At 44.6% G+C, this 26219-nt stretch overlaps 2 protein-coding genes across 2 annotated transcripts; one reads left to right on the top strand and one right to left on the bottom strand.

The window, feature by feature from the left end:
* The first annotated feature begins 223 nt into the window (after positions 1 to 223).
* On the top strand, positions 224 to 16205 carry LOC128741285 (DNA polymerase zeta catalytic subunit). The gene is made up of 8 exons (XM_053836987.1): positions 224 to 570; positions 634 to 1973; positions 2037 to 2423; positions 2484 to 4137; positions 4206 to 4391; positions 13545 to 15158; positions 15220 to 16008; positions 16065 to 16205. The coding sequence occupies exons 1-8, from the start codon at positions 451 to 453 to the stop codon at positions 16203 to 16205; spliced, it is 6231 nt and encodes a 2076-aa protein (XP_053692962.1). The 5' UTR covers positions 224 to 450.
* A 111-nt stretch (positions 16206 to 16316) lies between these two features.
* Positions 16317 to 17238, bottom strand: LOC128739302 (trypsin-1-like). The gene is made up of 2 exons (XM_053834779.1): positions 16852 to 17238; positions 16317 to 16790 (listed from the first exon to the last, which is right to left on the bottom strand). Exons 1-2 carry the CDS (start codon positions 17236 to 17238, stop codon positions 16317 to 16319), a joined length of 861 nt encoding a protein of 286 aa, XP_053690754.1.
* Between the last annotated feature and the right edge of the window lie 8981 nt (positions 17239 to 26219).

The following is a 26219-nucleotide window of genomic DNA, read 5'->3' as shown; positions in this document are numbered from 1 at the left end:
GTTGAAGAAATATATTTTATTCTTTGTTCATCCACCGTTAAAGGTAGTTCGTTACTACAATATATAAACCTTATGCATGTTACGTAATTTTTAGACATTGCGTTCTGTCTGCTGCCGGGCGTTACGTTTTAACTGTCAATGCTGTTGCAGTTGCAGTTGCATTTTGCAGTTTTGCACAACCGAAGCCGATATCAAAGTGAGTGAATTCGATTAGCGCTGGTTTTGCGGTAGTAAACGGTTTTAAAATTGTAGTAATAACTTTGCGCATTGCTCTAAATCAAAAATCCGCTAAATTTAATATTTTAACCCGTATGCTTTTATGTCTAGTTCGACTATAATGGCCGAACAATTGGAGCGTTAGTTTCGCACCGTTTTCTAGGTTATGTACGATTGATTTTTACGAGATTAAACAAAACATCTGATTAGCGCAAAAGTGCCGGGTGAAACAAAATGGTACTCAGCGAAAGCACGACATCGATCCGGATTGTTAGCGTGGATCACTACATGCACAAGCCGGAAGTAAGGTTCGATACTTGCTACTCCGAGTTTCGAGGGTGCGATGTGAAGCAGGTCAGTTTTGTGTGGAAAACCGAATTTAAAATTTCTAACTAACGCAGGGTTGTTTCATAACAGGTTCCAGTGATTCGTTTGTTCGGATCAACATCCGATGGGGTACACAGCTGTGTGCATATTCACGGTGTTTTTCCCTATCTGTACGTGCCGTACGATGGAACCGGCACCGATAGGTTGGCTGTCGATCGTTTCATGTATCAACTCGCTAGCGGTCTGGATAAGGCTATCAACGTATCGCTTGGCAATGCCAGTTCGACAAAATCGCACGTTTTTCGGATAGCGTTGGTTAAGGGTACACCAATCTACGGGTACCACAGAAAAGAGCATTTGTTCCTTAAAATTTATCTCTACAATCCGCATTTCATTCGGAAAGCCACCACTTTGCTGATGAATGGTGTAATCCTATCGCGGGTGTTTCAAACGTACGAAACGCATATTCCTTATATTTTGCAGTTTTTCATCGATTATAATCTGTACGGAATGAGCTTTCTACGTGTACCTACCAAAGCGATCTGTGAGCGGATCGGTTCTGACGCCGAATTACCGAAAATGTCTACTTCTGAGTACGAAATCGACATTCAGGCAGTGGATATTCTTAACCGTACTACACTAGAGCAGGGGAAACAGTCGGAGTACGCTAATCCTGGTATAGCTTCGATTTGGGATGATGAATGCGCTAGACGGCGTTTACTCGGGCTGGAGCAGCCAGTGGCTGTCAGTTTGTCACAAAGTGGTAAGACGGAAATCGTAACTGAGAGCGATCGGTTCTATCGGAGTGTGTTGATTTCCAAGCTGAACGAAAAACAACGACGAGTGTCACAATCTTCGCAGGCAAAGGATGTAAAACGAGTGAAACCTCCGGTTTCATTTTATCCCTCAGAAATAGGCGACAAAGAACAGTTGCTTGATGCATCGTGCATTCAGAATCATAAAAGTTTTACGCAAATGTCTTTTGCGAATTGCTCAAACGTAAGATTCGATCTTTTTTCGGATTCTGTCGACGAGGATCGCATCATTAGCATGTCACAAAATCCGGATGCCTCTTTTGTCGAGGAGGACCACGAGTTGTTGGGTATTATGAGAGAACTGGAGGAAAATGAAAACAATGAACGGGACGGCGACAGTTTGCTGGCACCGCTGACGCAACTGAGTCAGAATCGAGTACCCTGTACGGCTGGGAGTTTGCTTGAGCTGTCCCAGTCCGGTAACAGACGACTGAATGCAACCCTGAGTGGGAATTTGGAGACAGTTTCTATGATGGAAAGTCGGACTGAGGAGGGTGAAGTTGCCGAGCTGGAACGTCAGCTTCTGGAAGGTGATTTAACGTTGGATTCGGACGATGAGTTTTTGCTGGATTATACTTCGAAGCTAGATTTACAACCGGAGATGAGTAATGAGGGGTAAGTTTTCTTTGGTAAAACGATAACATATAATGCACTAACTTTTGATTCCTTTTTTTGTAGCAATTTATTAAACGCCAGTGACGATGACATGCTTATGAACATTATTCCGCAACTGGACGGGGCTGTCGATGATTTAACTTTGGCGCCGATAGCAAAACGCAATCGCTCGAATGGAACATTTACCGACAGTACGGCGCCGCCGGTTAACGGGGTTCAAACGAACGGCCTAGAACCTGAAATAAAACGGTCGAGGCGTTCACGAGAGCTGAAAGCAGAGACTGGAAGTGAACCCGTCAAAAGATCACTCTCGAATGGATCCCCAGCCGGCCCGCTGTCACCAAGAACAAGGAAAAAAATTAGAGGCGAGCAAAACGGTTTGCAATTAATCAATGGCCAATCGACTCCGGAGAAACAACCACCTCCAAAACTGAAAGAGCTAAAAATCAGGTGAGAGTTTTGCTCTTCCTTTGAAACAAGTTTGTCAGTTTACAATTATTATTCTTATAGACTATCCAAAATGGATTTCTCAAGCTACCGGCTGCCTCCCAGTGATTCGCCACAAAAAGAACCAAAGCGAGATCTTTCACCGTACGACGAGTTTCGTCTAGCGCGCGAGTATGATCTAGCAAACAATTGGGACCCCCAGGAGGGTCTCTCAAGTGGAACCAAACGCGGTCGTGGTCGCTCGAAAAAACCCAAACCCAAGCCAGCAATTCAACAACCGAAACCGAAACGAAGGACACCATTCAAACAAAGGCTTCAACCGGAAGAAATCGATGTTGTGCTGTCACAACGCTTCCAAAACATCATCAAACTATCGCCGAAAGTACTGCTGAAGCCTCTCAGTCAGCAGGAGATGGCTCATCTCAAGGAAAAGCCAGCTCAGGTTGCCACATCAGACACCGCCTGTGAGCTGGCAAACATATCCGACAAGCTGTCGCGCTCCGCTGACAGTGCCACATGGTCACACTTGTCGGAAATTCCAATGGAAACGAACCAGAAGGTGGTATGTTCACCGATCGCCCCACTTCAACCGGAAAGCGAAGAACCGGAGGAAATTGAAGACCTTAACATCGAAAGCTTTTACGAAAAAACTCTAGCGTTTGATGATTTTGACGAAATTGGCTCAACTTCCGACGAAAGTTTGACCGGTTATCAGCTCGGTTCGGTTACTGGAAGCGATGAAAAGGTAGTAATCGCGCTTCAGGAGAAACCTCCCTCGTTTGGGGACGCACTAAAGGCGGTACATGATTTCGCAATACCAAAGGTCGTTCATCAGGAACCATTCTACGGTGATCCCGCGGATATTACGGGTAGGAAAGAGGTCGGCCACGTAGTGCTGAATATCGGTGGCAATAGTTTTAATGATCTGGAAGAATTTCGAAGCGTTGTACCTGGTTTAAGTTCGCTCAATCAGCTGCGATACGAAAAGTTATGTTCGATTTATGGGGAAGATATTGACCAAGTTGTGGGGGACCCAAGGTCCCGTTCGGGCAGCGGCAAAATCAAAGAATTAGTAACTTCCAACCGCGCAGTAGCCATCCATCTGGCTGCTAAACCTCCATCCAAACACGAGGCCAAAGTCTGGCTGAAAGCAATCGAAAGCATAAAATCCGAGGATCTCGCCGCTTCAATTGAACAGGATAGTCCAATCAAGATAAAAAAGATGCAGGCAATTATGGTGGGCGACGATGCAACCAACATGGAGACTCAGAGCTCTACAAAAAGTAAAATTGACCACGACAGTGCACTTAATTTGAGCTCCCTGATCTCCGCCGACAGCCAGCTAGATTGCAGTTCACGAAAATCACTTGTCTCGAAAATTTTCTCAATGAATACCACTAGGTCTTCGCCTGCTCTCGCAGGTGACCAGTTGCCAGCGAGTGCTGACCGCTTGCAATTGCCGAGCTACAGTGCACGACGGAAACGAAGCAAAAATGCCGGAAAAGCCAGATTGTCACTAAGTACAACGTTCAAACGCTTGCGCAGCGCAACTAAAGAGGAACCCACTTCCAGTGCCTTTATGGAAACAAGCGTTTCCGAAGAAACGATCGCACAAGTGCCAGCGCCCTTATTAGAGGACGGAATGGACATTATTGCTTCGTCGCAAGCACGTACAAACAGTCAAAAATCAAACGAAAATGGGTCGAATCAATCGACGGTAAGTTTAAATTCCGGGGTTATTTCGGGGAAATCATTGAGCTTGAATTCAAATTTTGTACTTTTCAGTTACCGCACAGCGCCGAAATCGCCTCTATGAAACAGCGCCTTCTAGGGGAGGAGCCCATGATTGCCAATGATAGCCAGACGGTGGGGGACAACAGCGGAAACATTTCCGCTACCACTCAGCTCGGCAACACCTTCGGCTTTAAAGTCAATTTCGAAAATCTTCAGAAGGCTAAAGCTACTTGCGAGGTAAGCTAGAGTATGCTAGATGCCCCCCCGTGTTTCTTGCTTTTTGAGCAACCCGACGTTTCTGTACTACTTTTTTTCTGTGCAGCGAGAAAATTTTTGTATTCTAAATGCTTAAAAAAAAGTTATTCGCTGACATTTTCCCATTCGTACTAAGCATTTAATTGCCAATTGTTAAAATAGAATTGAAAAATAGCTCGCGCTTTGTCGTTTGTTTAGACTATTACGTCAAAAAAATTTGGTTAAATTGAAATAAGATTTCTTGTTGGAAATTCCTCACATAAAGACTAGATGTTAATTTTAAATCAAAATCAACATGACCAAAAAATTGCAAAATTCATATTTGTGTTATTTATAATGTTTGTAACCATTAATAAATCATAAAAACTCGAAACTTACGACCAGCTTAATCCAGGCCTTATCTATACAATCTTTTATTTACATTATTGTAGTATGTTGTTAGCCAAATTACGGTGAAAAGGGGTATCGTGGCAGACACTACAGACAGAGTCGACTTGACGCACAAGCTTCTTCCTGTTACTTCCAAGCAAGATGGAGAAAAGATATTTGCCACAGAACAGTGCGTGAATTGTAGTACCTATGAAACGTTTGAAAATTGTGTCCAAAATTATGATTTAATGCCTACAAACAATGGACACATTACTAGGATTACTAGAAAACAATTCTAAACACAAATCGATGTGATGGTTGGTTTACTAGTGAATTCGCCCAGATAAAGGGAAAGTGTATTCAGTTAAATAGAGAACAAGTATATTTTGGTCAGGAACAAATACTCAAGAGCAATTCGGAATGCTAAAAATAAATCTATTCAAGATGAATGAGAGAGAAATGAGCATGATGGTAAAAAGATGTGTGAAACTCACAAAAAGTCTCACAGATTCGAAAGTAACCTCCGAACCTAAAAGAGAGTGCCCAAGTGGGAGAAAGAAATTGGAAGACATAACCTTCATGTTGTCGACCAATGATAACGATCTAAGGCTCATAGACTTTCCCGTGACCAGATGATTGACCGTATGTAGCATCTACTTTGCACGTCTGAATACTTGGAAACAAACCTGGAGGAATCCAAATGGAGACTAGCTCTCAGATCAGTCATGTCTTGATTGATGGTCAATATTTTTCAGATTTCATCGATGTACGGTCTTTTAGGGGGCCAAATATGGACTCGTCGTGAGTTAAATTCGCTCAAGATTGTCGAACGCAACGAAGGCTCGCGCTGAAAAAACACTATTGTTGACGGTAGATCGCGTGGCAGTGGAATAGGCCAGTAAGCTTGATCAGCGAATCGCAGAGCAGCAGCAGCAATTAAAGAAGATATAATTTGGCTATTGAGGAACATCCGAGGTGTCATTGAAACAACTGCGAGAAAAGTAGCAGGCACGACGCGTGAAAGACAGATTAACCGCTGGTTTGATGCCGAATGCCAGATGAAAAGAATCAGGCCAGTAGTCGCATGCTTACTGCGGCTACATGTCAGAACAGAGAAACGTATAGAGAGACGAGCTGCGGGGAAGAGTGTGATCGTGCTGGCAACCTGCTAACTAGCAAAACGGCGTTAGCAGCCAGGTGAACGAAGCACTTCCAGACGCTATTGAATGGAGACGCTATTCCCTGTAGCGCACTCTCTCGTATCCTGTTCTCTATACTGCGATCGTTAACGGAACTTTTCGACGGCAAGTACCAAGCTGCTTTTAGTGAGAATCGCCTCACGACGAATCAAATTTTCACCCTGTGTCTTGTGACAAGGTCCAGAAGACTCATCTTCTGTATGTGGAGTTCAAAGCGCCGTACGAATCCGTCATACAAAGTGAGCTGTGTGAGATAACGTGGAAAGAAACGAGGCTATCATCATGAAATCCTACACGTTTTGACACCTCTAGAAGCGCATGATCGAAGCTATTGAAGACTTGTAAATAAGCTTCTGTTTAATGAAGCAAAACGTCATATCTCCTGTAACCTGTTTGGATTTTTTTTTCAGGACGTTCGACTACCACTAATCTTGCAGAGTTCACACCACGCTGCATTCGAAGTATGGAAAACGGTGCTCAAATATATACTGTTTTTACACAGACATGAAGGCGGCCAAAGTAAAGCGGATGTGTGCGCTGTCTAACTTTGTGAATTAGCTGAAATTATATCTGGTTAACCGGCGTCTGTTAGACTAGGAAATACACATTTGAATCAAATTTGTAACCGATCTGATGTCCCACAAGGGAGCAATATAGTATTTACTCTTTTCACTAATCTTCAATGATGTATGGGCAGTGTTATCTAGAGGATGCGGACTTCTATATGCGGATGATTTAAAGCTCTTCCTTAGTGCCAAGTTGATTAAAGATTATCACGAACTCCAACGGGTTGTCATTATCTTCGTCGACTGGTGTAAAACAAACGAGGTCATTAACCCAATGCCCTTCTGACATACAAAAAAAAAACGAGGTCATCATTAGTGTGCGTAAACACTCGGTTATCTCTTTTATCCGCTAAAAGCCCGATTATATAGAACTACAACATCGGCTGGCGAGTCCCTGGCGAGTCTCTATCATTAAAGACCTCGGTGTACACCTTGATGAGAAGCTCTCGTTCCGTGAACATTGCTCTTACATAATTGAGAGGGCCAATAAAAATTTGGTATTTATCTTTCGAGTCAATCAATACGCGCTTAAGGGAGGATCCTACTGTGGAAAGTCGGAAAACTCGAATTTTATTTTAATGTATTTTTGAGAGGCTGATACGTTCAGAAATGTCATGCTAAAAGGATTTTTCGAAATCTGATCTCGTTGAAAAGTGTGAAAAGTCTCGAGAAAAACAGTGGGATCACCTCAAGAGAAGTGCATCGCTGTACAAAACTTTTAATGCGTGTTTCTCGAAACCATGTTTCAAAATCTAGGATTCCAGTATGTAGAAATACATTATCTCAATTTTTCAATTCTTTATGAGCTGAGCGATTTTTGATGAATTTTGGTAATTTTCCGAATTTTGAAAAATCGCTACGTAGCAATTTAGGTGTTGATCTAAAGTTCCAAAACCATCATTGAAATCCGTTCTACGATACTCCGTCAGTTTCTGGCACGTACCGCCAGCAAGGAACTGTTTTCTAGAGAACATCAACGCGTCCAGCTGCTTCCAGCATAATATTTTGGCATTCGAAAAATCCAAGATACATCTTCACATATACTTTAATCAATGGCCAGAATATCCTAACGCTTAATTTTAATTCCAACACCCGAAATTTTTTTACGAAAATCTATTATTTTTTGACCATCCAGAGTTGAATATCTCTCATGGTATTCGTTTCGTTTTCTACGAAATAGAGAGTTCCTTCGACCTGACTTAAGACGCGTCGAATACGGCCAGAATGAAACCATTCGTGTTATCATTATTATGGCGGATGGCTCTTGCCGTAACAAGAATTCCTCTCTACTGTACTCGGTTCTGGGCTACTCGTTCCCAGAGCCGTTCCGTAGAGCCGGGGTGGCTCGTGCTGTTTCAAGCAGCCGGGGTGGCTCGTGCTGTTTCAAGCACTCGTCTCCATTCAACTAGGTCTTGGGCCACTCGCCGCCAATTTCCTAGTCGTCTCCATCGTCGAGGCATCGTGCACGTTGGGCCCCCCTATTCCTGGTGCCGGTGGGGTTGTTGAAGAGGACTATTTTCGTCGCACCGGCATCCTTACGACGTGTCCGGCCCACCGTGGCCTGCTTACTTTCGCTAGATGTACGATGGGAGTCTCCCCAAGCAGTGCCTGTAGCTCGTGATTCATACGCCTCCGCCACTCTTCGCTTTCAGTTTGTACTCCGCCAAATATCGTCCGCAGCACTTTCCGCTCAAACACGGCAAGGGCGCGTAAGTCCTCCGTGAGCAGCGTCACGGCTTCAAGTTCATAAAGAACTACCGGTCTAATAGGGTTTTGTACACTGTTAGCTTCGTGCGGCGGCTTATGCTTCCTGATCGTAGCGTTTTACGAAGAGTAAAGTAGGCCCGATTTCCCGCTTGGATGCGCCGCTGGATCTCCTTACTAGTGTTGTTGTCCGCGGTCACCAGCGATCCCAAATACACGAACTCCTCTACCACTTTTAGTTCGTCGCCGTCAACGGTTACCATCCGTGGGAGGCGCACGTTTGTTTCCTTTGAGCCTCTTTCTTTCATGTATTTGGTCTTCGACGCATTTATTTTTAGCCCAATTCTCCTAGACTCCGCTTTCAGTCTGGCGTAGATTGCCTCCGCCGTCGCAAAGTTCCTGGCAATGATATCGAAGTCATCTGCAAAACCTAGAAGTTGGCTACTCTTGGTAAAAATCGTGCCTCTCGTTTCGATGCCCGCTCGTCGGGTCACCCCCTCAAGAGCGATGTTGAACAGCATGCAGGATAGACCGTCACCTTGTCTCAACCCTCGCCGCGTCTCGAAGGGATTCGAGAGTGCCCCAGAGATGCGTACGAAACACATCACTCGATCCAATGTAGCTCTGATCAGTCGCCTCAGTTTGTCCAGAAAACCGTGTTCGTGCATTATTTGCCATAGCTTGTCTCGATCGACTGTATCGTATGCTGCTTTGAAATCAATAAAGATGTGATGAGTGGGCACGTTGTTCTCCCGACATTTCTGCAAGATCTGTCGGATAGTAAAAATTTAGTCTGTAGTTTCGCGAGCCCCCATGAAACCCGCCTGATAATTCCCTACGAAACCATGTGCTATCGGTGACAACCGGCGTAACAGGATCTGGAAGAGTACCTTGTAGGCGGCGTTTACCAGCGTCATACCACGATAGTTGCAGCAGTCTAGCCCATCACCCTTTTTGTAGATGGGACAAACCACTCTTTCCATCCATTCCTCCGGTAGCTTTTCCTCCTCCCAAAGCTTCGAAATAACCCAGTGTAGAGCATTTGCTAGCGTTTCTCCGCCATGTTTATAAAGCTCTGCCGGTAGGCGGTCCTTTCCAGCGACTTTATTGGTCTTCAGCAGCCTGATTTCTCGTTTGACTTCTTGGAGATCATGTGCTAGGATATTATTATCTTCCATGGGCGCTCCTAGGTTCATTTTCGTTCCGCCTCCTTCTGTGACTTCGCCAATGAGGTGTTCATCGAAGAACTGCTTCCAACTGTCGACCACCTCGCGCTCGTTTGTAATTAGATTCCCTCCCTCGTCCCTACACATGTCAGGTTTCAATGTGTAGCCCTTCCGAGTTTGGTTCACCTTCTCATAAAACTTGCGCGTGTCATTAGTTCGGAATTGCTCTAATTCTTCACGATCTCTGTCCTCCTTTTGGCGCTTTTTTCTCTTCAGGATCGTGGCCAACTGGTTCCTAGCTCGTCGGTATTTGGCCAGGTTCTCTCTAGTGGCAATACTTAGATAATTTTCCAAGCATTTTTTTTTCTCCTCCACCGCTTGTTGGTATTCCCCATCAAACCAATCATTTTGTGTACTCCGAGGCTCAATACCTAGTGCCGCGGTAGCGGCCTCTCCGATGGCCGAGCGTATTCTGCCCCAACTGTCTTCGAGGTTTGAAGCACCTAGCTCCTCGGAAGAAGGCAGTGCCTCATTCAGTACTCACGCGTAGTTCTCGGCAGCTTGTGGGTTGTCTAGCTGTCTGATGTTCAGCCGAGGAGGGCGGCTTTGACGTGTCCGGTATACGGTGGACAGCTTTGAGCGCACATGTACTGCTACTAGGTAATGGTCAGAATCAATATCCGCACCCCGACGGGAGCGTACGTTCGTGATGTTAGAGAAGAACCGGCCCTCTATGAGAACGTGGTCAATTTGGTTCATGGTACGTTGGTCAGGTGATCTCCAGGTGGCTTTGTGGATATCATACAAGTTGTTACATCGTTGGCCGTTATCGTTCGTGTCGGTGTGCAGGCTATGGGGTCGTACCACCGGTCTATACATTTCTTCCCTACCGACCTGGGCCGTTCATATCCCCGATGACGATCTTGATGTCCCGTGACGATCAGCTGTCGTACGTAGCCTCCAGCCTCGCGTAGAACGCTTCTTTCTCATCGTCGGGTCTACCTTCGTGCGGGCAGTGCACGTTAATGATGTTCGTTGGTAGCGCCACTGCTCCGGTAAAACTGGGCGTTTCCGCCACGGATCTTCCATACCTTCTCTCCTTTGCGGCAGATTTTCTGCAGAGCTACGATTCCGAGTTTGCGGGGTTCAAGCTGTTCAATCAGCACCCGCTCGCAACCTGCGAAATTTAGCGATCTGCAGTTCCAAGTACCGAGTCTCCATTCGTCGTCCTTGTTTCATCGCCTAGATCGATGCCGAATATTCCGCTCCGAATATGCTTGAATGTTGTTAGTTTGTGTTGTTTAGGTGTGTAACCGTACTGGGGCCGGGGTTGGTTACCCGATCTCCGCTAAGGTTGCTCGTATTCCGGCTGGTACCACGAGGAGGTCGGGATCGGAGTTGCTGGATAAGAGGCTAACGACCACTTTGGGGTCTATATTCCGCATTATCCGTATCGTTAAAACTCCTTACTCGTATTATTGTCGGCGGTGACCAGAGATCCCAAATAGACGAACACTTCCAGTTCATCGCCATCAATAGCCACTGTCCGTGGGAGGTTGCTTTCTCTGGAGCCTCTTCCTACCATATATTAGGTTTTGGTTTTTGATTTGTAATCTTCCTAGGCTCCGCTTTTAGTCTGGCGTAGATTGTCTCCTCCCTCCCAAAGTTTCTAGTAATGAAATCGAGGTCGTCTGTAGAGGCTAGGAGTTGGCTATTCTTGCTGAAGATTGTTCCTCTCGTTTCGATGCTCGCTCGCCGGATCGCACCTTCAATAGCGATATTGAATAACATATAGGACAGTTCATCCCCTTACCGCAACCATCTGCGCGATTCGAGAGGAATCAAGTGTCCCCGAAACACGTACGTAGCATATCACTCGCTCCAGAATAGCTTTGATCAGCCGCGTCAGGTTGTCTGGAAATCCGTACTTGTGCATTATCTGCCATAGCTGTCCTCGTTCAACTGTATCGTATGCGGCCCTGAAATCCACGAAAATATGATGCGTGGGCACGTTGTACTCTCGACATTTCTGGAGGATTTGTTAGAGAGTAAAAATTTGATCCATAGTAGCACGGGCCCCCATAAAGCCCTACGAATTCTCTTGCTATTGGGGATAGACGACGCAACAAAATCTAGGAGAGCACCTTGTAGGCGGCTTCGACCAACGTGATTGCAGCAATCTAGCCGGTCGCCCCTTTTGTAGATGGGACAGACTACATCTTCCATCCACTCCTCCGGTAATTTCTCCTCTTCCCAATCCTAGAAATTATCCAATGAAGTGCCGTTGCTGGCGGTTCATGGGCATTTCTGTAGAGCTCTGCCGGGAGTCTGTCCTTTCCGGCGGCTCTATTCTTCAGCTGATAAATTTCTCGCCGGAGGTCTCCGAGCGGATATCCGCACCCCGTAGGAAGCGTACGTTGGTGATGTTCGAGAAAAACCGGCTCTCGATGAGAATATGGTCGCTTTGGTTCAAAGTTCGTTGGTCAGGTGATCTCCTGGTGGCTTTGTGGATATCTTTGTGGGGAAAGTGCTTCTGATTACCAAGCCTCGGGAAGCTGCAAAGTTGATGCATCTCTGGCCGCTATCGTTTGTGTCGGTTACCTCCAGCTTCGTGTGGACAATGCACGTTTATGATGGTTTCCAGTCCATCACGCGATCCTGCATTTTGCCCAACAGTACAACGCCCGTTTCCAGCTCCTTGGTCGCTTCATCGCTCTGCAAAAATTGGGTGTCACGATGCCAAACTTTCGGGGTTCTAACTGATCGAGCAGCACCCTATTGCTACCAACGAAATTTAGCGATCTACAGTTCCAGGTACCAAATCTCCTCTCTATGTCCTTATTTCGTCGCCTTTGTCCATGCCGAATGTTCCGAGTTGAATTTTCTTGACTCTTTTTAGTTTTAGTTTAGTGAGCCGTACCCGGGCTTACGCTACCGAGTTTTGTGATGGGGCTTCCATCTTACAGTGTCGAGACAACACTGTGCCTTCTTCCCTGTTGGTGTACGACCTTAGTTTCCACCGGCGTTGGTTACCCGATCTCCTCTAAGGTTGCTTGTATTCCGGCTTGTACTACTTGTACCGGCTTGTGTCTGTTTTACGCATTATCCAACCATGTACCAACCAGTGTACAAAATTAGGTAGCAACTATAATGGTGGTATGCAGGAGAACGGTGTATGGCACTGGTGCCCAGGGGTAGGCATTCTGCGGGCCAAATCATAATTACCATATCTGCGAATAACAAAGTATAAAATATCCGGTCGCAATAACCCTTCCATGAATGGGTCCTACCATTCATACCGGAAACCATTCATATACACGACAAACGCGAGTTATCACGACTAAATAGGGAACTGAAGAGCAAACTCACGCGTCTCTACAGTAAACCCAGTATTCATAAATTAGCTACAGCTATAACACGGACACGGTTGGACAGAACATGTTAATAGAATTCCGGACAACTATGCTGTAAAAATGGTTCGCATCGTATCCGGTTGTAAGAACGAAACAAAGAGAGACCAGATGTGGGGTGCGAAGCCTCCAAAGGATGATCCCAAAAGCTATGCAAGATGATGCAGAAACTTCAAACTGCTTCCTGGGCAGGAGTTTTTTACGGCTACTGGAGGGGGAAAGGTGGCAGACATTTTCAAGCATATGAAACTGTCGAAGAAATTCGCTAAAATCCCCCAAGCTGGGGGATTTATGGATCGAACCAAGCTGTAATCGCAGCACAACCGGATTCGAACCCCCTTCGGTTCAAATAGCGAATTTTCCTATCCCCGATTAATCATGTCTTCCTTCGACGGTTTAAAAATGGAAATCAAATCAAGTACTGACATGGTTGTTTTGACATATGGTGGTGCTTGTTTCACTCCTTTCGAATCAATTGTGAAGAAATTTATCAGATATATTGTCCAAAAACCGATGATACGATCCTCTCAGTATCGCACTATCAGTCGACCATCATCATCACCGTCACCAGTTGATTACCATCTAGGCTAGGTAGTTTAGAGATTATGTATGGTTTAAGTCAACTGTATACTCACAAAACTCATCGATGTGGACGGTTCAGGTAATGCCATTCAATTGAACACGAAAGCTCCTAATTCTTAATCTTTCTTTTTCCTTTCAGTACAACCATCTGGCCATAATGTCGGTGGAAATTCACGTGCAGACGCGCGGCGAGCTGTGTCCAAATCCGGAAATCGACCCAATTTCGGCAATGTTCTATCGCATTCATAACGACGTCCCGGAGGATCACCGTCGGGCGCCTTCGGTTTGCGGGATAATCCTCAACCGTGAACATGCGGACGGCAAAACCGTCGAGCCGCCGGCTTTCAAGTACAATAAGTGCATCTACACGGCCGATGTCGTAACGGTTGCGAACGAACGGGAGCTGTACGAAAAGTTTCTGATGTTGATATCGTTTTGGGATCCGGATATTTTCGCCGGGTACGAGATTGAGCAAGCCTCCTGGGGTTACATCATTCAGCGGGGTTACGCGCTGGAGATGAATCTGATGAAGATGTTGTCGAGGGTACCGACGGCGGAGAAGGTTCACGTGTCCGAGGAGGAAGAGCAGGATTTGCTCGAGATGCATGAGTACAGTGCGGGGTTGAAGATTCCCGGTCGGATATTGTTGGATATTTGGCGATTGATGAGGCATGAGATTGCACTTACTTCCTACAGTTTTGAGAATATTGTTTATCATATTTTGCATCGCCGCGTTCCGCGGCATTCGTTTCGACTGCTGACGAGACTTTGGAATAAGCCGTACTCGAAGTGGATTGTGTACGAGTATTATCTGGAACGGGTGAATGGAAATTTGGAGCTGCTGCAGCAGCTGGATTTGATCGGGAGAACTGCTGAACTGGCGAAGCTTTTCGGTATTCAGTTTTATGAAGTTTTATCGCGAGGGTCTCAGTTTCGGGTTGAAAGCATGATGTTGAGGATAGCAAAGCCGAGAAATTTTGTTTCTTTGTCACCAAGCATTCAGCAGAGGGCACACATGCGAGCACCCGAATATTTGCCGCTGATTTTGGAACCTGGCTCTCGGTTCTATGCGGATCCACTGATTGTTTTGGACTTTCAAAGTCTGTACCCGAGTATGATTATTGCCTATAATTACTGTTTTTCGACGTGCCTCGGACGGGTGGAACATTTGGGAGAGGGAGAGTCAGAACCGTTCGAATTCGGTGCATCCCAGTTGAAGTTATCGCGTAAATTGCTGCAGTTTTTAGTAGACAACAATTTGATAACGATTTCTCCGTGTGGTGTGGCATTCGTAAAAGCTTCCGTTCGGGAAGGCGTGCTGCCGCGAATGTTGAACGAAATCTTAACGACTCGCCTGATGGTTAAGGGTTCTATGAAGCTGCACAAAGAGAATCGGGTGCTGCAGCGGGTACTTCATTCGAGGCAGCTTGGACTGAAGTTGATTGCGAATGTAACGTACGGTTATACGGCTGCGAATTTCAGCGGTCGAATGCCCTGTGTGGAGGTCGGTGACAGTGTCGTCAGCAAGGGCCGAGAAACGCTCGAGCGGGCTATCAAAATGGTGGAAAGTACGGAAAGATGGGGTGCGAAGGTAGTTTACGGCGATACGGATTCGCTGTTTGTTCTTTGCCCCGGTCGGACCAAGGAGGATGCCTTCCAAATCGGAGAGGAGATAGTTGAAGCGGTGACACGAGATAATCCACCTCCGGTTAAGTTGAAGCTGGAAAAGGTCTATCAGCCGTGCATTTTACAGGTAACAAATTCCCTAAAATAAAGTTGGGTCTCAGTTAAATTTACGTTTAATTATTTTCTAGACCAAGAAACGTTACGTAGGCTATATGTACGAAACTGCAGATCAGGAGAAACCGGTGTACGAAGCCAAAGGTATTGAAACCGTCCGAAGGGATGGCTGTCCGGTGGTTGGAAAAATGCTTGAGAAAGTTTTACGCATTCTGTTCGAAACGCGGGACGTTTCGAAGGTCAAGGAGTACACCTGTCGGCAGTTTACGAAAATTCTCGAAGGGCGAGTCAATTTGCAGGACTTTATCTTTGCCAAGGAGTTTCGCGGCGAGGACGGCTACAAGCCGGGTGCGTGCGTACCGGCTTTGGAGCTGACTCGCCGCTGGAAGTTGGTAGATCCACGGCGAGAACCGCGTCGCGGTGAACGCGTCCCGTACGTGATAGTCAATGGGCCACCGTTGGTGCCTCTGATTCGTCTAGTCAGAAGCCCGGATGAGTTACTGGCGGACAGTGGGCTGAAAATCAACTCAAACTACTACATTTCGAAGGCGATAATACCGCCACTAAATCGATGTCTCTTGCTGATCGGCGCTGACGTTCATCAGTGGTACAATGATCTACCAAGAAAGTTCTTAATGTTGCACAATACCGGTGGCAAGAGTTCCTCGCTGGCTAGCGCATTGCAGCTACCGAAAAAGAGCACTATTTCGCAGTATTTTTCAACTACGAGCTGTATTGGGGATTGCGGCCAGCAAACTCATCGGGGGGTTTGCGACAAATGCCTGCAGAATCCTCAGCGAACTGTCTGCTACGTGGCCGATAAGATTAACCGTCTTGAGCGTCGGGTTGAACTTGGCGAAAAGGTAAAATTGGTGTTTGTTGATTCAACCTGACTTGCAATGAATCATTCTAATTTTAGATGTGTAAATCCTGCTGTCAGCGATCGTTTGAAACTGCTTGCATTTCTCTAGACTGTCCGATTGTCTTCGTACTAAATCAGCGCAAACGGGAACATGACCAGGTTCAGTACTATCGAAACCTGGTAGAGGAGCTGTTCTGAAGGTAGGCAATTGTTAGTGTATTTATTTATTTTTATTAACTATTTGATAGGAAAAAATATACATTCATTAGAAGCATTAAATTAAATTGGTTAATAACGGCTGATGATTGATTAAGCATTGGCTTTGACCGTTCCACTGAACTCCTGCGCCGAGTTCTGTTCTATACTGATCCGAATCCAGTCCTTGAACGCACTGACCCAGGTTATCACGGTGGGACTGCGATACGCCGTACAGGGAAACGCTCCCCAGGAAACGATGCCCACCTGTAGTTCGGTTCCGTCGATTGTCTGAACCAGCGGCCCTCCGGAATCTTTGTGGCACGCATTAGCCGACCCGCTAAGCTCTCCGGCACAAAAATTCGTCTCTTCCAGCGGACTGAAAAGCGGAAAGTACTGCAAGCATGCATCGTACGGAAACACCGGCAGGTCGACTTTCTGCAGCTTCGCTGGATAAATAGGCTCGACGGTTGTCGAAACCGACCCCCATCCTGGCAGTAAAGCATACCCATATATTGGCGATTTTCTGCTGTCCAGTTGTACGATTGAAACGTTTACAGTTAAAATTAATGGTTCAACCAATTTAATCTGAAGTAACAAAAAAATCGTAATCAAACTCTTGCTGTCAGTACAAGCCTTCAATCTTTACCAAAGCAACATCGTTCGGTCCAACGAAACCGGGCGCCCGCTGCTCGTGTACTAAAAATCTGCTCACATTGCGCCGTTGCTCACCGCCGTCCACGTGCTGCAGATCGAACTCACCCGCCACCACTTCCAACCAGCCAACGTCGAACGTCGTCTCGCGGCAGTGAGCAGCCGTTAGTATCCACGACGTTTGCACGATTGTCCCAGCACAGAAATGAACCGCCCGCGAGCCGTTTGCAAAATTCCACTGAATCGACACCAGATAGGGAAACTCACCCGGCTTTGCCTCTTGACCGCCAACGATTTTCGTGGTGGAAACTTTCAAAGCGTAACCACCGTTCCCCAACAAGAGCAGCAGCAACAACAGCGAACCACCACCCATCGAATACATCACTGGCGTAACTCCACGGTGTGTTCAAAAGCAACTGCACTCAACTACTCAATGAGCATCAACTGCACAGCTCTATCGTTTGTACTAAACTAAGGCGTCGCCGCGTTGGTTTGTTAATGCGCGCGCAACAGGCGGCTCACTTTCACCCCGTCGGTCGTCGTCGGCTTGGTGGGATCGCAATGCAAGCCCATCAGCAGCCGGCAGTAACTCTGGCAAACTGATCGCTCGCGCTCGCCCGTGCCGCGCACTTTCGCTTTCGTTGGTCGCGTCGCGATCGGCTGCTCTGACTCTGACCTCATTTGAATTTTTGCTCTCGTTTGTTATGGGTGGCACGCGTGCCGGGCAGCATTGTCAATGAACGGATCACACCTGCTTTGAGTGTTGTTGTGTACACGTTTGGAATTCGGCGGGAAAGAAAGGGAAGGGATCCTCTTTTCTATTGTGTTGAAAGATATGCTATTAAATTAATTAATTCGATCCGTTGGAATTGACATGTTCGGCCAGATTGTACAGGTACCTTTGTCATACTAATGGTATGATTTTTAGATCGGGTCGTGCTTAGTTTCAATCGTAAAATGAACCATAAAAAATACGTAATTTAATTTCATCAACTGAAAACTAAATTTAAACGATTCTAAGAGCGAATAAATAGGTAGTTACTGGCCGAAATGTCAATGGTCGTTCAGTAATTTGGACAGCGATTAACGCAAGAATGTGTTTATTGAGGATTAAAAAATTGAAATAGCATCATAGACGTGCCGTAGGTGCTGTTCGCACGGCAGGACATCAAACCGAGGATATGAAAGCCCAATTTTAGATCGATGTAGTCGGTTTTTGGACCGCAAGGCTGGTTGTTCTAGTAAAAATGCGACCAACCAGTAAGACGCTTTAAAGGGGGACCCTACTCTAAAAGACCGAAAAATAATAGATTTTCGTAAAAAAATTTCAGATGCTAGAGTTATAGCACAGAACAGAAGTGGAAGTCCGTACGATTCGGCGATCAAAACTGGTAACAGTCTTTTTTGTTTATATTTTTCTTTGGGAAGGTTTTCGCATAGAAGCGAATAACAGCAATATAAGCAGAACGCTCGCTGCCAATCGCATAGCAGCTATCACATGCTTTCGTGTGCATTCGTATGCATTCGTGTATGAAAAAGTGACTCGCTACCGCCAGATTCGCTAGTATCTGTAGAAAGTAGCATGTACGTGTTTGGATTTCTACTTCCACTTCTGTTCTGTGGTTATAGTTAAGTGTTGGGGTATTTTGGTTATTGGTTAAGGTATATTTGAAGATATATTTTGTATTTTTTGGATACCAGAATAATGATTATTATACCGGCAGCAGGTGGGCACGTGTATACCCTCTAGAAAATTGTTCCTTGCTGGCGGTACGTGCCGGGAACCAACGGAGTATCGTAGAACGGATTTCAAGGATCCCCCATAGACCAGTACATAAAGTCACGTGGGTTTCCCGCGACGGCCGAACAGAAAACCAAATCGACCACATCTGCATCAGCCGGAAATGGCGAAGGAGCCTTCTCGATGTACGCAACAAACGCAGCGTTGATATTGAATCCGACCATCATCTTGTTATCGCTGAGATACGTCTGCGCGTCGCACATGTCCAACGACGGGAGGAGAAAGTTGAGTGCCGCTACGACGTCCGCCGATTGGAGAATCCTGAGGTGAACAGGACCTTTGTCGAACAACTTGAATCTCGAGCCTCGGAGTTGCCACCTGGTGGAATTGTCGAAGAGTATTGGACCGGCATCAAGAACGCCTTCATCACGACCAGTGATGAAACCCTCGGCAAAGCACGCAGCGGGCGGAGGGAGTGGATTTCGGATGAAACTTGGAGGAAGATCGACGAGCGGAGAGAGGCGAAAGCCGGCATTGAGCGAGCGCGGACCAGATCGGCTAAGACAGCTGCCCATCAACGATACGCCGAACTGGAGAGGGCTGTTAAACGTGCTTGTAGGCGGGACAAGAGAGCCTGGACTAACTCCCAAGCCGAACAAGGAGAAACCGCCGCCGCCAATGGTGATATCCGTTTGTAGTACGATATTTCTCGCCGCCTTAGTGGTGCCAGGATGAATACAAAGATGCCGCTAAAGGACAGAGCTGGTCAGCTATTGACTGACCGTACAGAACAGCTTAAGCGATGGACTGAACATTTTGAACAACTCTTCCGAGTTTCAAATGTCAGAGACCAACAAAACTAACAGCGTATGACGTCAACTCGGAGGCGCCATCGCTGGATGAAATTGTAGCTGCCATCAAGAGTATGAAATCCAATAGAGCGCCAGGGATAGATCGTATTTCAGCCGAAATGCTCAAAGCTAACCCATCTTTGTCAGCCCAGATGATGCATCAGCTTTTCAGCAATATTTGGGAAACCGCAACTTTTCCGGTGGACTGGATGCAGGGCATATTGGTCAAAGTCCCTAAGAAAGGAGACCTAACGGAATGCGGTAACTGACGTGGCATCGCGTTGCTCTGTATTACTCTCAAAGTACTCTGTAAGGTAATCCTCAACCGGATTCAGGAGAAGATCGACGCTACTCTCCGGCGGCAGCAAGCTGGATTCCGTGCTGGCCGATCATGTGTAGACCATATCACAACGCTCCGCATTATATTGGAGCAGATCAACGAATTCCAGGATTCTCTTCTGCTGGTGTTCGTTGACTTCGAAAAGGCGTTCAAGCGACTCAATCACGAAAACATCTGGGGCGCACTTAGGCGTAGAGGAGTTCCAGATAAGCTAGTCCATCTCATCGAGGCTCAGTACGAGGCGTTCTCGTGCAAGGTTTTGCACGACGGCGTCTTGTCCGACCCCATAAGGGTTACTGCTGGCGTGAGACAGGGCTGCATTTTATCACCGCTTCTGTTTCTCATCGTTATGAGATATTCTCATCGATGAGATATTAGTTGGAACAATTGACAGTAGACCAAATCGACGATTGCCTTGGAATCCTCTAACGATGGAGCAGCTAAATGACCTCGACCTAGCCAACGACATTGTCTTGCTCGCACAACGCCGAAACGATATGCAGAGCGAGTTAGATGACCTCTCCGAGAGCTCCAAGACCAAGACTGATATAGCCACACGGATCAGGAAGGCCAGGGGTGCCTTTGCAGGTCTGCGAAACATTTGGCGCTCAAACCAGATCGCTCTACGTACGAAAACCCGAATCTTTAAATCAAACGTTAAATCCGTACTGATGTATGCCTGCGAAACGTGGTGCGTCTAAGTGGAGACAACGCAAAAACTGCAGGTATTCATTAACCGGTGCCTGCGATACATCATTCGTGCCTGGTGGCCTGATAACTGGATATCCAATGAGGAACCCCATCGTCGGTGTCATCAACAGCCGATAGCCACAGAAATTCGTGATTGTAGGTGGAAGTGGATCGGACACACCTTGAGGAAAGGAGCGAACGAGGTTTGCAGAGAAGCACTCGACTGGAATCCACAAGGACAGCCTAGAAGAGGCAGACCCAGAGGCTCATGGCGACGCAGCTTAGCCAACGACATCCGGGCTGTAGACGAGAACCTGTCCTGGCGACAGTTAAAAGCCATGGCGGGTAACCGTCAGCAGTGGAGATCTCTGATTTCATTCCTTTGTTCTGCCGGACTGGCGGACATGGACACATAAGTAAGTAAGATTTCAAGCTTGATTTTGAAGCTTTAGATCAATACCTAAATTGTTACGTAGCGATTTTTGGAAATTCAAAATATTACCAAAATAGCGGCCATTTTTTCAAAAGAAAGATGTTTTTTCATCAAAAATCGCCAATTAGGCTTATACAAATTTGAAAAAAAGTTTATGTCACCCCCCCCTTCAAAAATTTTCGAAATTTGAAGGGGCAAAAAAATAAAGTGGAATAATGTTGCATGAAACGTTTCTGGACCTTTGTAAATGAGAAGCGCAAGGAGAACGGCCTCCCTTGCAGTATGTTTTTGGGTGAAGACTCTTCAAGTACGATGAGCGATACCTGCAATCTTTTTGCCAAACATTTTTCAAGTGTATTTTCAACCGTGGCAGCTAATCCGGCTTAGATTGAAAATGCTGTCCGTGGCATACCCAGCAATGTGTTAAACATAGGTAATTTCAGCTTCTCAGACGAAGATATTCTTGCTGCACTTCGGAAGTTAAAGTCTTCAACATCTGCTGGGCCTGATGGAATTCCGTCTATTGTGCTAAAAAGATGTGCGGAAGCCTTATGTGCTCCACTGAAACTAATTTTGAATCACTCACTGTCGCAGTCGACATTTCCAACGCGTTGGAAAAAGTCGATCATGTTTCCCGTCCATAAAAAAGGTGATAAACAAAATATAGCAAATTATCGTGGAATTACTTCCCTATGCGCGGGTTCCAAGCTCTTCGAAATATTAGTTAGCAACGTACTGTTTCGAGAGGCCAAAGCGTATATCTCATCTAACCAACATGGATTTTACTCAGGGAGATCGACAACAACGAATTTAGTACAGTTCACATCGCATTGCATTAGGTTCATGGAAACAGGAGCTCAAGTAGATACCGTGTACACAGATATAAAAGCGGCATTTGACAGTGTAGACCACTCTATTCTATTGGCAAAAATTGAGCGACTTGGTGCATCACCCGCTATAGTACAATGGTTAAAGTCGTACCTTATTGGTCGAACCCTATCTGTAAAAATTGGAAGCCATGAATCACAAAGTTTCACCAACCGCTCGGGTGTACCACAAGGGAGTAATCTGGGGCCATTACTATTTTCATTATTTTTTAACGACGTCTGCTATGTAATACCATCAGGTCGGTTTCTTATTTATGCTGATGATCTTAAACTTTACTGTGGTGTACGCTCGACGGCTGATTGTATCGAACTACAGCAACATCTCAACGATTTCTACGATTGGTGTGCTCAAAATCTGCTGATCCTGAGCGTGGCTAAGTGCGCAGTGATCTCATTTTCACGTAGAAAAAATCCAATCCAATGGAACTACACTATTTCTGAAGAGATAGTTAACAGAGTAACGGTAGTTAGAGACTTAGGCGTACTCTTAGACACTCAAATGACCTTTAGAGACCATTATTCTCATATAATTGGTCAGGCGAATAGAAACTTGGGTTTTATTATTAGAGTTGCCAAAGGATTTACTGACCCGTATTGTTTACGAGCACTGTACTTTGCCCTTGTTCGTTCCATACTGGAAGCGTCAGCCACTGTTTGGAGTCCATACACAGCTGTTTGGTCAAACAGGATTGAAGCAATTCAATCAAGATTTCTGCGTTATGCATTGAGAAGCTTACCGTGGCGAAACCCAATAGAATTACCGCCATACGTTGAACGCTGTCGTTTGCTAGATATGGATACCCTAGCTAAACGAAGAGACATATGTAGAGCAGTTTTTGTGGGAAAATTACTGACAGGCGAGATCGACTCCTCTTTTATCCTTGCACAAATTTGCATTAACATTCCGCCCAGAAACCTGAGATCATGGGAATTTTTAAGACTACAATACCAGCGCACTGAATATGGACAGAACGAACCCGTAAGGGTGATGTGTGAAGTTTTCAATAAATGTTATTTATATTTTGACTTTTCCATGACCAGTGTTAGTTTTAAAAATAGATTAAGAAGATTATTTAGCTTATAAGTTTTGTGAATTTGTATATTAGAAATGTCTGTGAACCTTGTGATATATGTAAACACTTATTGTAAACGTTCAAAAGAAGATGGGGTTTTTATGCCTTTTTGAGAGTCTATATTAGATTTTTTCAAAAAGGCTTTTCCCCATCCAAGTAAATTCATGGAGGCCTACTTGGCCAGATGGATAAATAAATAAAAATGAAAAATGAAAATGAAATCTCTAAATTACCCAATCCATGCAAAGTTGAAGTAATTATCCCGTTAGTCTCGATCAACTATCCTACACCATCTAAGCTTTCTGATTCCTGCTACAGGTCACAGGCGACTATTGTGCTTAACCTTTAAGTTCCGACGCCGAAAATTGGGGGCTTGGAATAAGACTTTTGGCTCCATTCACTTTAAATTTTGTTCCATTTTAATTCAACTTGCTTCAAAAGAACCGAATTAGATTGAGGTATCAATCAACTAAACATTGTATTAGTGAAATTTGCTACCACTTTTGACGGAGATATTTGCTGTCATAGGTAGTAGATAAGAATAAAATAGAAATACAACAAATTACACACTCCGGAACATCACCTTTCGGTGCTTTCTGGGCTCCAAATTGATCGTTTTATTCAGTTTTGTTCACGTACCTACCCTAATTTTGGATGTAAGGGACGAAAAACTTCAAGATACAATTTTTTACCATGCATTGGACGCATGCAGAAAGGATGTCACTGAACTGTTCGAATCTTTTCAGACTATTGTCATGTTGTGATTACCATTGGGATTAACGGTGGCCCCGACCATTCCATCAAATCAAATCATGTTAAGTTATATGGCTTTTATATTTAGTTTTATCTGCTTCTGCTTTAAAAATGGAGTTTTAGTATGGAAATGTGCGAAAGTGGAATTAAATTGGAATAACACTTTCATTGCTAGGCAGTCGAGTTTATTTTTAGGTTTAGTCGAAACAGTTTATCTCTCCAAACATTTCAATGATTCGTAAAATCCTAAAGCTTTCGAAGAAAGATCTAAGCATTTATACTGATCTTATAACAGGACATTGTCCAAACCGCTATCATCTGAAGCTTATAGGGAAACTGCAAGGTTATTTATGTATGTCGATTCTGTGGCACAGAAAAAAGACTCGAAACACCTGTTATGCCGATGTCCGGCATTTTTCAATTAAAGTTCAAGGTTCTTCGACAGAGGGCTGTTGGAAACCCTGATATTTGAAAAACAGCTCCCAGCGCAGTACTGCACTTCATCCGAAGTGCAGCACCGGACTGGACTAATGCTATTAGTCAAACAATGACAATCGCTTCTGATAGTGGTGCGTTTGCATCCTTAATATATCAAAGATAAACACGTTATTGTTGAGAACCAGCATCAGCTGAGGAATGGACTGATATTCATATGACTAAAAGGTTGACCAAGAAACAAGCGGTTTCAAACGTGAATGATGTGAGTGATTGTTTTTCTTAAAAAATGTCAGCAGCATTGCGCAAGCGTTCCAAGTAAAAAAGTTGTAGGGACCTAAATTGCCATTTTTACGAGAAGATTAGATTCCGATACTATTTCGTGGTTAGGTTACCGAGTTCTGAACTAGTAAGTGACACAGATTTGGATTATTCTAAAATACAAGGTAACTATCCGAGTGATATGCAAGTAAAAAGCAAAATTCAAATGAAGGTCAAGTTACACGTTTATGGCTCGCTAAGGTGATCCTTTAGCAATCCCCTATTTACAAGTTGATTCATCTCTAGCAGAATACATTATGTGCTTGGATCAAAAAATTTTGAAAGTTGTTTTGGTTTGGACTAAAATTTAAGTACTGTCAACTTTTTTGTATTAAACTTTTATTAATCTGGATGAATAAACACTGGTTTCTTCTCCTTTGTTTAGTTATTGAAGGTTTGAGTTAATTATTTTTTTCTTGCGCCCCCCCCCCCCACCCCTTGAACAATTTTTCGAGACCAGGACATAAACTTTTTTCCAAATTTGTATAAGCCTTATGAGCTCATAAAAAATTGAAAAACTGAGATATCAAAAAACGGCTACGTAACAATTTAGATAATTCATTTTTACATGCTAAAACAAAATTTCATGCCCGTACCGCCAGCTAAAGAAACATGGTTTCGCGGGAAAAAGCGTTCAAAGTTTCACACAGCAACGGACTTTCCTTGAAGTGACTTCACAACATTTCCCGTAAGTTTTCAACGAGATAAGATATCAAAAAATCCTTTTGGCGTGATATTTCTGAAGGTATAAGCGTCTCAATGCAAAAATGCAAAAAAATTAAATTCGCTTTTTTCGACTTTCCAGAGTAGGGTCCCCCTTAAGAAAAATTGTAATCAGTTCTGTATTCGGTGCCTCGAAAAACATAGAATTCACCTAAAATATATTATGTGAATGAACCTTTTTTAGCAGACTTGTGTTATCTGTATGGTTATATTAGATACATAAAAATTACTTTTTCGCTACTGTTGTACTCTTTAAAATTAAACATTTTTACATTTTAAGCAAAACTACATATTACCAGATCACAGCTTATGACCTCTATCCTACACACGTACCAAGCTGCGCACTGATTTCGAAATTTTATTTTGAAGGGTTATTGCGCCACTCACCCCTGTCAATCTTACTTAGCGGAGCTTAATTTTGTCACCTCAACTTTTAGTGGAACAGAGAAGAATAAAACAAAAAGAAGTGACGTAAGCGGCGTGAGTGAGAAATGCATTTCACCGTGACCGTGACTCTCTTAATAAGCGTCAATAATGATGATTGAAACAGATACATGACCACGCGTAACCTAAGCTCAAATACATAAACCTAAGCTCAATTTTGACAACAGTCAAACAGTGGAAGAATGATCAACGGCAAGATATCAAGGAAGTTTTATTTTAAGCACGAGGTGTTTCTGCAAGTTGAAATTGATTTTGTTTTGGTCTATTCAAATTGATCACAATGTTTCAACTAACTGGGTTATACACTCTTCGAAAGGTATTCCCATTCCTGCATAGAAAAAATAACAAAATATTAAAATAGTTTATTGTAGAATAATTAGAGAATCATAGTCATTTCATTATAGGTCCAAAAAATGTTTACAAAAACAGTGATGCTGCAGTTTGAGAAATGCACTGCACTGCACTGAACGAAGCAGTTCGTGACAAGCCGCTTGTGTACTGCAGGTGTTTTAATGTATAATAATATATTTGCCAAACTTCTTAATGGCTAATGTACTTGTTCGCGAGTAGTTCGAAACACTTGTGGAGAGGAGCCGGCCTACCAACTCATTACGGGCTGCTGAATTGAAACATTGTTAAAATAAGTCAATACTGTGCCGTTTGCGAAAGGTA

The sequence above is a fragment of the Sabethes cyaneus genome, chromosome 3 (assembly GCF_943734655.1).
Source record: "Sabethes cyaneus chromosome 3, idSabCyanKW18_F2, whole genome shotgun sequence".
In the NCBI taxonomy this organism is placed as follows: Eukaryota; Metazoa; Arthropoda; class Insecta; order Diptera; family Culicidae; genus Sabethes; species Sabethes cyaneus.
Note: the sequence above shows the minus strand (reverse complement) of the source record. Positions and strands in the feature narration are given on the sequence as shown.